The 11,634-nt window shown below is 45.1% G+C and overlaps 2 protein-coding genes across 2 annotated transcripts; both read right to left on the bottom strand.

The window, feature by feature from the left end:
• Positions 1-1,215: 1,215 nt before the first annotated feature.
• Positions 1,216-4,316, bottom strand: LOC115691260 (glucan endo-1,3-beta-glucosidase 11). The gene is made up of 4 exons (XM_056317685.1): positions 4,007-4,316; positions 2,679-3,811; positions 2,049-2,233; positions 1,216-1,439 (listed from the first exon to the last, which is right to left on the bottom strand). Exons 1-3 carry the CDS (start codon positions 4,056-4,058, stop codon positions 2,168-2,170), a joined length of 1,251 nt encoding a protein of 416 aa, XP_056173660.1. The 5' UTR covers positions 4,059-4,316; the 3' UTR covers positions 1,216-1,439; positions 2,049-2,167.
• A 1,233-nt stretch (positions 4,317-5,549) lies between these two features.
• Positions 5,550-10,298, bottom strand: LOC115691279 (granule-bound starch synthase 1, chloroplastic/amyloplastic-like). The gene is made up of 14 exons (XM_030617879.2): positions 10,126-10,298; positions 8,923-9,296; positions 8,698-8,778; positions 8,480-8,578; positions 8,278-8,367; positions 7,940-8,003; positions 7,749-7,849; positions 7,550-7,659; positions 7,200-7,443; positions 6,938-7,114; positions 6,612-6,803; positions 6,402-6,488; positions 6,165-6,293; positions 5,550-5,997 (listed from the first exon to the last, which is right to left on the bottom strand). The coding sequence occupies exons 2-14, from the start codon at positions 9,271-9,273 to the stop codon at positions 5,881-5,883; spliced, it is 1,842 nt and encodes a 613-aa protein (XP_030473739.2). The 5' UTR covers positions 9,274-9,296; positions 10,126-10,298; the 3' UTR covers positions 5,550-5,880.
• Positions 10,299-11,634: the final 1,336 nt, after the last annotated feature.

Here is an 11,634-nt window from a genome sequence, read left to right as displayed (position 1 = left end):
TTAATTAAATGGTAAATTCCCTACTTTGTTGGTTACTTACTTACTTGTAATTGGGCCTACATCGATAAGTTACTAACCGGTAAGATTTTGTTTTAAGCGGTTAATTTCTACTCAAATAGATGACTTACATTAATACTCGAAGTTTGTATACTTCTCCCGATGATTTACAACCCTAAAAATGGACCTATATTGGTAAGTGGTCAATATTACAAGTAACATACTATCTTCACTTTCGAAGTTTAGTTTTGAGCGGTAAATTTCTTAAACAGTTGATTTGACGTGTCGGGACATTATTCGGTTTTTTTAATTTCCTCTTGCATGCGCTGTTCTTTCTCTAAGGAAGCAAACCATGAAATCTACTCCGGCCCGAGAGAAGAACTGCTACATAGGCATCATCGTCTCTGTTGTACTAAGAAAGTGCTCATGATGTTGGACTACGAAGAAAGTATATCAAAATTGACCAAATCACGACGAAAATTTTCAACATGACCGTGCTCTTAAGTAGCTTTAAATGGAAATCACTCCTCTCGTATTTATAGCAACTTGGAAGGAACGTGTGTTGAGTAGACAGCACCATAAGTCATACTCGTTACATTTGCAACCGGCAATCCCTCCGATCAAGAAAAGTTCATCCTTACGCAGTTATATCACCAAAACCACTCTCGACCCGGGTCTCGAAATTGACCATGAAATCTACTCCGGTCCGAGAGAAGAACTGCTACATAGGCATCATCGTCTCTGTCGTACTAAGTAGGAGCTCATGATGTTGGACTACGAAGAAAGTACGTCAAAATTGACCAAATCAAGACGAAAATTTTCAACATGATCGTGCTCTTAAGTAGCTTTCAATGGAAGTCGCTCTTCTCGTATTTAATAGCAACTTGGAAGGAATGTGTGTTGGGTAGATTGCACCATAAGTCATACTCAATACATTAGTTACCGGCAATCATTCTGATCAAGAAAAGTTCATCCTTTTGCAGTTATATTACCAAAACCGCTCTCGACCCGGGTCTCGGAATTGACCATTGAGGCACTGAAGACCTAAAAAACTCGACATTCCGATCTAAAAGTGAAGTCGAACGTCTCGTATTTCACTTCTGATACTTTTTCCTAACATCAATTTATCCTCAAATTCCTTCTGCACCTAGCTAAACAGATTCGACAGAATTTAAGAAATGTCTACTGGCAGTAAATAAGGGACAAATTGCGCATCGGTTTGCACTGGAGTTGCCAAGGTATACAGCACTCTCCATGTCATCAATTAATCAATTCTCTATTCGATGTTCGATACAATAAGTTCTAAGGGGACAACACAATCATACCCTAACTAAATAATCAGGTCAATAGGATAGCGAAAATAGAATGGCCAAAATGTATACGACTCTCAACATACCTATCATCTAAAAATCTGGATCAAGATCCTGCATCAAGGTCTACACCTGCAAAACAAAGAAAGGAGTAAAACATATTTCAGTGGCTAAGAGCTTCGCAGAGAAAAAGAAAGACTCCCATGCAGTCTGACTTCTTAACATGCCGATGAAGTTCTCTGTGAAGCTCGGTCCGATAGACTGTGGAATGCCTTGCTTTTTGAATGAAATGACAATGCAAATGCAGTATGTTGCAAGGACGGAAATCCTCTTTCTGTTTAGTTGGAGAAAGATGTTATTGACATAATCGCTTTCAGGACAGATGATTCTAAATGTAGGAACATACCAATTTGATTGCTAAATGAGAGATCCCCTGTACAATACATTATATAGAGATGAACATTAATAGCGATTTACAGTCTGAAGAATGATGACTACAATCACGTCAGAAGCTCCAACATTGAGCTTAGCGTTCCAAAACTTAATAATGGATGCACAACAAACTACAGCAAGGCGACCGAATCGCAAATGTTGGCGTGAAATGCTGGGTCTCAGCTCTCCAAGATTCAATCTCTATCCTATTTACGTTGGTTAGGGCTCATTAGTGTGATTCTAGTGTGTGCGCATCGTTGCAGTGAAATAAATCAATTTTGCTTGCAAGCAAGGGAAACAGAAGTTCACCTTGCATCATCAGCCGAAGATGGATCCGGCATTCTTCCTTTATACTCTTTTTGCTTTTGATAAACTGCTGATCTCGATGACACTTCCAAAGCACTTCTAATCCCGACTCGGTTTTGGCGTCAAAGGAGCAGCTTAATTGTAGCCAGGCACAAGACAAGGAGAGTTTGTGCAGAATGGCATCTTTCCTGGAATCAGATCACCGGAGTTAATAACCAGCCAGCACATTGACATGTATTCATCACTCTCAAGGTGTAACAATTTGAAACTGACGAAAATATCGCTGGGAGACAAATAAGAAAAACTAATAGAGAGAGAACCGATCTCACCTGGAGTCATTAAGATTACCCAAAAATGGGGGGAGAAGCAATCTAAACTTCTTTCAAGCTATCTACTTTTAACCATTCATGACAATCAGCAGATAAGGTATCACTCAAGGCACATGTCTGATGAGTAAATATGGTAACGACACAACATGACCATGAACATGTTTAACGCGAAATTGAATCAAAGTTCAGAAATTTAAGACCATAAAACCAGCAACAGGATAGCTAATGGGGTTGCATTATACACATCGGAATTCGAAAGCCGAAAGGAATCACCATTCAACAAGCAGAAACAGGTCAAACTCACCACGCCCGAAGAAATGGACAAGTAACCAATGGAAGAGCTAGTGCCTGTTGAAGCTGGTGTCGCTGTCGCCGACGGTGGCGATCCAGATTTCGAGGGAGTCGTCCCATTCCCACCAGCATCACTTCCATTCAGCGCAAGCTTATATGCCGGCGTCCCATCAGGCTTGAACAACCCGTAATTCCTCTCCGACGTCGGCCCGGGCTTCATGTTCTCATTGAACAGGGCAAACACATAGACGTTCAAATCCCCATTTGGCCTCATCGGCGTCCCCTTCTTCTGCGCTATGATCTTCATCAGATTCCCGTTATACTTCCTGGCATTCTCCGGGGTCGCGCCGACCTCATCCGCATCGCCCCTCGATGGCCACCCGGTCTCCGATATGTGCAGCGTCAGGTTATGATACCCCAGCGAGGCCAGGGCCGAGTGAACCGCATCAATCTGAGCGAACAGCATGTTGTCGTAACGCAGCCCCGTGGACGGATCGACCACGCCGGGGTTCGACTCGAAGAGCACGAAATTGAGCGGGACCTGCCGGGGGTTCCCCTTGTAGGCGAAGAACGGGTAGGCATTGATGAGGAACGGCGAGCCCACCTTAGCCTGGAACTTCAGGATCTCCGTCAGGGGCGCGGCGAGATCTCGCCGGAACGCCCCGGAGGACGGCGGGTACGAGCTCTCGAGGACGGCGAGCGAGTGGGGCGTCGTGACCGTGACCTGGCCGTCGAGGCCGAGCTTGGCGAGGGCCCCCTGGAGGCCCTGCATCGCCGGGAGGACGTTCGCCGTGAGGGAGGTGTCGTTGAAGGTCAGCACCTCGTTGCCGACGGTGATGCAGGTGATCTTCGTGGACGGGAGGAAGGGCTGGATGTTGGCCTTGAGCCAGGCGAGGGCCTGGCCCGGGTCCCGCATCCGGGCCAGGTAATCGTTGCCGAGGCCGACGGTGAACTCCACGCCGGTGCCGGCGAAGGCGCGGAGGACGCGGGGGTCGGCGTCGTAGAGCTTGAGGCGGGTGGCCCCGACGGACTTCACGAGCGGGACGACGTCGTCCGGCGACGGGAGGTTGTTGGCGATCTGGCCGTAGTTGATTCCGATGGCAGACGCCGACGCGGCCGGCGGCGTGGTGGTGACGAAGGCGTGCCCTGGCGCAGAGAACAGAGAGAGGGGAAAAGGAAATCAAAACGAAAAAAAAAAAAAACGGAAGCAAGTTCCAAGAAAACACGTCTCGCGTGTTCGTGCCGAACTTTCCAAGAAACCGCATTTTGTCCTCCCGGCGGGGGAACGCGGGAGACAACCAAGCGGAACGCGCCGTTCTCGGAGCGAGCTCATTGGGTTACCTGAAACGAGGACCAGGAGGGAGAAACAGCGAAGGAACCGACCCGGCGCCATGGGGGAGCCCCCGCGCCCGAGGAATATGCGGGGGAGCCTCCTCCTTTCTGCGAATGCCGAACGACGGAGGAGGAGGAGGAGGAGCAGTGGCGGCAGGGTGACTCGCTCTGAGTGGCAGAGTATGACTTGGTAACTGAAGTGACTCCAACTCAGTTGGGGGGCGGTCGCTGTCGGAAGGCGGCGGAGGACACCGAGTGGTTGCACGCAAGCTGCCGGGGGGAAACGGACAAGAGGGTGGGGGGTGGTGACGAACGATAGGGGGGGGGCGGTGGCCCTTTTCGAGCTGGCTCGACAGGGATAGAGTGTGCGGTCGGCTAGGAATAGCGGAAAGCAGCAAGTAGCAGTTGGCTCTCTCTCTTTCTCTGTCTCGGTCGAGCTGGTAGCCTTTTATAAAATCAGCTGAAAAAGATACGGCCGCGCGCGCTGTGCGAAGATCGATTTATTGCTCTGATCGGTTTTGAATTAGGTGGACGGGAGAATTAAATGACCCACGTTGGATCCGTTAAACATCTTGGTGGGGAGTGCGGACCTGCGAATCAGCACCCCCATTCGTCATAATGTGACTGATGAGGAATAATTAAAAACTTGACACGAACAATTCGTGACGAGCGCGAAGAGATCTGGGAGAGGCTGTTTCGATTCACGCTTTCCCATTTTTTTTACCCTTTTTGCATTTTCACTCTTTTAACCTTTAAAGTGCGAGCCGTTTGGAAAGCTTTCTAATCCCCGACCCGGCATTCCGCATCGGTTCGACACTACGTGGTCGTATGATCACGTCTCCGCTTGTACGTCCTTCCTTTCATAGGAGGGAATCATGATTGATTTCTAAGCATCCCGGCCCGCTCCCAAAGGGAATCGAATATGATCTTTGACTCTGTTTTTCCGCAGCTGGTGAGAAAAATGCGGTGCTTTTGACGTTGGTTTTTTGTTCTTTGCGTTCTTTTCCGGTGGCGGGGGGGGCCCAAAAGGTGGTTGCTTCTTTGCGACTCCGTCACATGGTAGCCGTTCCCAATGAGGAGGGTGGGTGGGCAGTGGGGTTTGCTTTAGTTGGGAGCGTGAGTGTCAAGCTTCGTTCGATTGGGATTGGGTCCCCCCCTTCCCTTCTTTTCTTTCTTCCTTTTTCTTTAAATTTGTTTTTCGTTCGAAACGCATTTCCCGTTGTCGGAGAGAATAGAAGCAACAGAGAGCAGCTGAGGCTAACGTGTCGCTCATGCAAAGCGACAACAAGAAAAGGACAACTCGATGCGCGAGAATCTTTCCGTTGCGGAGGGGTGCATTGATTCCACCTCGGCCGTCTGATTGGAGAGCCTTAAAGATCTCGGCCGTTCAGTGGGGTGGGAGATGAATTTACCCCAAGCACGTCCAATATAAATACAGTCCCTCGTCTCGTCCGAGTCAAGTCGTCAACAGGTTCTGTATCTCACGTGCAACGACACTATATAGTCCAAGAAGGGAAACGAACAACTCGGGGAAAACAAAGGAGCATATTACACAAAAGATAAGAACCATACTATTTTACTCGACATTTGGGATCCACCAGTAGTTACTATAGAAGCGCTGCGCACAGACAGCGCCCCTCTAGATTTTTCCCTCTTTCTTTCAACGGAACTAGTGGCATCTCTCTTATTTGCTTCTGTTTTATTTTCCTTTTCTAGCCAAGCAAGTACTAAGCCTCTGTCAGATTTGCACCGTTTCGCTCTCCGACCGGGCCGACACAACCTCGCAAACGCTGATCTCGTCCATCCTCGAAGTCCATGTTAAAAGACATAGCATATACATGTTGGTAGCGCTTAAAAACCGAGCGCGTATTAGCCCGGTTTACTCAAGGAGTGGCAATGTTTTCCTTGGCGAGGGGGGTGACTTCTTCCCCTTCGACACCAGGTTCGCCACCGGCAACCTCAAGGCTCAGAAGCATCTTTTCCCAGAGTCTCGCTGGTTCCTGCACCCAGAGAAAGATAAAAGGAAATTCTCATTTTTTTTCTTGAGCCCTCCGTGACACTAAGCGAAGATTAGAGTACAATTCGAAACCATGGCGATTCACTGATTCATCTGTCCATGGACGAAGTTGTTTGAAGAGTGTCGATGATGATGTAATTTTGGACTCACCTTCCACGAAAGATCTTGAGCCATGCAGTTACTGATCATCTCTTTCAGGGCAGCTGTGCCATAAGTTGTGAGTGCTCTCTTGACTGTTCTCGCCACAGCATCCACATCAGCTGGATCGACCTCATCACACTGTACAATAGCTCGTGTTAATTAGTATGACTAGAACATCGGTCACATGGAGAGGAAAAGTACAAAAGTGGATTCTCTCTTCTCCTTGACAATGTTGGAGTTACTCACGTCGAGACTGAAGCCTCCCATTTGGAACCCTGTAAACCCTTCTTTAACAGTGTCGACGAGTCCACCGGTTGATGCGACAATTGGCACCTGGTTCGAGATTCATTTCAACGAGGCATCAACTTCTAGGGCATAATCAGTTAAATCTTCCAAATTGCTAGTCATGTAGGTTAAATTGTGTTAGCCTGGGGAACACAGAGCTTCGGAATTTACCGTTCCATATCTCATGGCTTGCAACTGTATGAGACCACAAGGTTCAAATCTGCTAGGAATCAACAAGAAATCAGCCCCAGCAATGATCATATGGGCCAGAGGCACATTGAATTTTGCCACTCCCCTAGCGTTGCTTGGATACTTGATCTCCAGCTCCTCGAGCTGCCTTTCCATAGTCTTTTTGCCAGTTCCCTGAGAGTGAAAATATTTCACTGTAAGCATCAGCTTTCTAGCGTGCTAAAGCAGCATTAAACTAGACACATTTTATAGTAGAGGGACAAAAGAAGAAATGCCGTATGTTTATGCTTTATCGTAAAATTACTTACCAGTACAACAACTTGAACATTCTCCCCAGTGAATTTCGGAATTGCTGCCGCTAAGATATCAGATCCCTTCTGCTCTTCCAGTCTACCAATGAAACCGATCAGAGGGATGTTTCTGTCAACAGGCAAACCGAAAGCTGCTTGAAGAGCTTCCTTCAATAGAGGCTTTGCGTCCATAACCTATAGATGACATTTGTTAGACAACCTCATTGTGTCAAGTACCGTCTTTCAAAACTAATACATCATTCTCGATATAAAACTTTACGGTTGTCTCGTCATAGTGGATATCTATGTACTTGTCAGTCGCTGGATTCCACTCTTGAACATCCATGCCATTGACAATGCCAGTGATGCCACATCTCCGGATGATGTTATCTAATTCCACACCCTTTGGAATACCAGAAATAAGTTCCTCTGCGTAGTATGGACTCACAGTTAAGACCCTGTGTGATTCTATAATTCCAGCCTTCATCCAGTTGATTTTCCTTCCCTTCACAGGCTTGAGATGCCTGCAAGATAGACCAACAGATCCAGCAGAAAGAAAGATGACGTTAAGGATACCATACTAGAATATTCTTGCAAAATGGAAGGTCGCATTAGACCCAGATGACATACGCATCAATGAAGTCAAAAGAACTCTTATATTCATTAGGTAGATTGAGAAGGGAGAAATCTGCAAAGGCATATCTTCCCTGGTAGGCGATGTTGTGGATGCAGAATGCTACCTGGAATCATGTTTATCTACTCAGCTGCATGTCCGGACAATATAATAAAAAATGTGTCATAAACAATATAATATAAGAAGAAAACTTACCTTGGCATTTTTGTAAAGCCCTCGAGATTGGTACATTGTTTTGAGGTAGCATGGAAGAAGAGCAGTGTGCCAGTCATTGGCAACGAAGACAACATCTTCACCTGCTTGACGCACCGATAAAATTTACCTTTCGATCAATATTAGAACTGAAAACTGACCCTTGACGAAACAATGATAGAAAAGATTCCCACCATATGGTCCTGAAAATTTTTTGCCGTTGTTTAAATTCAGAACCCGAGGTGCCTCTAGAGCAGCCTGCAAGCAATACAAGGTGTATTACAAAAATGTAAACAGGAAAGATACACACACACATGAGAGCGATTACATCAACTGACATTGAGATGTCATTTCTGACATTTATAGAATCACAAGGCAATTTCATCTTTTCTACAGTGAATGGTCTGGATTATGCAACCTTTTACCAGGGTAAAGCATGGGGAAAAAAGTACTTTAGCAACAATCTTATATTCTAAATGTGCCAGTAGTACGGCTGGAAGATTTGTCCACATGCAAAGAAATTAAAACTCACCTGGCACAACAAGCTAAAGCGAAGTTGGTTATCCTCGTAATCTTGCCCTGTCCGTGGCCCATATACTTTAGAGCCTGTCTTGCCCCATACCTTCAATGTTAACAAATCAAACAGTCAGGGGGAATTTACTTCATCACATAATTCTGCAAGAGTAGCTTTGCAGACAAGCACAAGAGAATCAATTGGGAAGGATGATCTGCACCTTCTCAAGAAACATTGGGTGATCAACAAATACACGATCAACTCCCCGTTTGTAGCAGTGGAAGAAGCAAACAGTTTCAATTCTGTCTCCAACTTTTATCTGCACAGGAAGACTTGTCTATGAGCAAATATTTGCCTATAATCAAACTCTGCAGATTATGAAGCAAAAAAATAATATATATATTCATTCCGTCCGAATGACATGAAGAAACCACTAACCTCAACTAAAACGCTAGTATCCCACCCATCTTTGTATTGATCATAGCGAGGAGAAACAGTCATGACTCGATGCCCTCTGGCCTATAGAAAATCATGCAAAAATTGGTCATACACACTTTAGCGGAGACAGGGCTACTTGAACACGAACTGTCAGAAGTGGTGATTACAACTGCAAATCAAGAAGGAAGTATGAAGAAGACATGCGAAGGAAGACAACCAACTTACTGCCATTGCCGGTGGCAAACCACCAAGAACATCACCAAGTCCTCCAGTTTTGCTCCAAGGAGCCACCTCAGCTCCCACAAAAACCAAGTTCATCCCCTCTCTGCAGACAATTTTCCCAGCCAAACTGCCATTTCCAGCCTTGTTAACTTTTCTCTCAACTTTCTCCCTGGTTGCTTTTGCATGAGATCTGAGAGCATCCAGCTTGTTCACGGATCTCAATCCGTTGTGGGTCATTGACGCATTCCTTAGGCTTATCTGTGCCAAGTTTGCTTTAGCTTCGGCTCCCGAGTTCCCATGGCGATTCACCTGTGCGCTTCGTGATACAAAGTGTGCAGCAGTAACGGTCGCCATTACGATTACCTTTGCTTCGAAATCTGCAATTTAAGATAAGGAATTGAACAGATTTTCCCAACTCTTCAATGGATGCATCACCAAACTGAAAGAAACGAAACAAACTTTCACTTCCATTCAGGATAAATTTCTCATTCTCTCCTTTTCCTGTGTTAAGAGCTCCGTACAGTCATCGCGTGATTCAGAATCTGGGTTCAGAATTAGCATAAAGAAAACTACCGCAAAATCAAAGAGCTACCTTCTATACCAAAATCAGTACAAAATAATTGGCCGCTTAACTGATAGCCTGTTGAATTTTGGGAGCGCAAGACATCAACCTCTGCTAATCTCCCTCTAGCAATGAGGAAAAACGGAAGGAAAAAAAAGGACTATCGAAACGAAAACGAATCCTCCATACAAAGGCAAGAAGAAATCAATCGACTACTCCAGCGAAGAAGAAAAATCGACGCAGACAGATTCGAACCGCAGCAGCAACCAGGTGATCAATCAGTCGACCACTCGTTCAGAAGTCCGACTCGAGTGATCGAACAGAGCCTGGGGAGGCTCGAACCGCGAGCTTTTCAGGAACTGATGCTTCCAAGACACTGAAAACTCAGACGCGCAACTACTTACTGATCCGGAAATCCAGCCTCGGGTGGCGACAACGGCGCAGAAAAACTCGCTCCACCGCTCCCGACGCTGCGGATTCCGGGCATCGTCGACGGCATCACTCCGCGCGCAGCTCGCGGGAGCATGAAAAATCCGCAACGGACGCCGTCGAAGCTCGAGCCTGACGACTCTCGCTTCCCTTTGCGAGCGAGGGAGCGAGCGTGCCAGAGAGAGAGAGAGATAGAGAGAGAGAGAGAGGCTTACGAGTTGGAGTCGGAGGAGATGCCGGCGGCGGTTGAGGAGAGGCTCGATCCGGGGGGAGCAGAGGAGGAGGAGGACCGGCGGTCTTCTCGGCGGCGACTCGGCGATCAGCTTTCGGTGCAGCTCGGTCACTGCTGAGTCGAGCTTCACGAGGGGAGGAGCACCATATTTGTAGAGGCTGATCCCAAGTGACAGCGAGCGCGGGACGTGGCACGTGACGAGGAGACGAATGATAACCATCCTATTTTTGTACAGAATTAATTTTCTATTCTCGAAAATAGATTTTGAACAAAAACTCATTTGATAAAATAATTTTATTTTTCTATTTCTGGAATAATTTTTTATTTCAGAATCTGGACCAAAAATCAGAACAAAAAAAGAGAGTAGGTTTTGTGTTTCTGAACGAGAAATGAAAATCATTTCTAAAAGAACCTGTCTTCTCTCTTCAAAACACATCTGTTCCTAAATTTGGCCCCGGTCTGACCTGGTTAGACCGATTTAAATCAGTTCGGTCCGGTTCATTCCTGGCAGGAAAATAAAAAAAAATTCTAAAAAAAAATTAGAAAATTCATAAAAAAAATTCATAAAAAAAAAATTTATAAAAAAATCTAGAAAATCCGGAAAATTTCTAAAAATCTCAAAAAAATTTCAGAAAATCCATAAAAATTTCAAAATTGCAGATAAATTCATAAAAATTTTCAGAAAAAAAAGTCAGATTTCGGAAAAATAGGACATTTGGTGAATATTTTCAAAAAAAAATCAAAAAATGAAAATTTTCAAAATTTCACAAGATGGTTTAGAATATATGTGGCCACCCACTTTGAGTGAAATTTAAATATTTTGAGGTGCCCAAATGGTATTTTTGAAGACTCCTTAGTTTAGAAATTTAAAAGGGGTTTTAACCCCTAAAAAACCCTAAAAAGGATTTAACCCCCAAAAGGGGTTATAAAAAAATGGATTTCTGTTCTGGGAAATAGAAATTTGTGTTGTTATCAAACGAGTTTCTATTCCAGGAAATAGGAATTTTATGCTGTTATCAAACGGATTTCTGTTCCAGAAATAGAAATTTTTGGTCGTTATCAAACGGATTTCATTTCTTAGAAACTCGTCCTAGGAACAGAACTAGAAAAATCTATTTCTATTCCAGGAAATGTTTCTAGAACAGAATGGTTATCATTCGCGCTTAGTGGCCGGTGGCTCTCCCGTTCCCTAGGCGCCTCTAGATTTGCTTCTTCGCGCCCCTTTTTCTAATCACGTGCGCTGCACTAGTTTTTTTAATATGGACTTTTTTATTAAAATAGATGAATCCTATTTAAGAGGATTCCTAGGCACTTAGGGCGCGCATGGTAACATTTCTATTCCAGAAATAGCTTTTTCTATTTTTATTCCGTGGATGAGTTTCTGAGCAAAAATACATGTTTGATAACGATACAAAATTTCTTTTTCCGAAATAGAAATTCGTTTGATAACGACACAAAATTTCTTCTTTCTGGGCAGCGGAGGACGGGGGGT

This window comes from Syzygium oleosum, unplaced genomic scaffold, assembly GCF_021117445.2.
Source record: "Syzygium oleosum isolate NSW1041296 unplaced genomic scaffold, Sole_v2.1 Sole_v2.14, whole genome shotgun sequence".
NCBI classification, from domain to species: Eukaryota; Viridiplantae; Streptophyta; class Magnoliopsida; order Myrtales; family Myrtaceae; genus Syzygium; species Syzygium oleosum.
The sequence above is the reverse complement of the archived record's forward strand: the minus strand, read 5'-3'. Positions and strand labels throughout refer to the sequence as shown.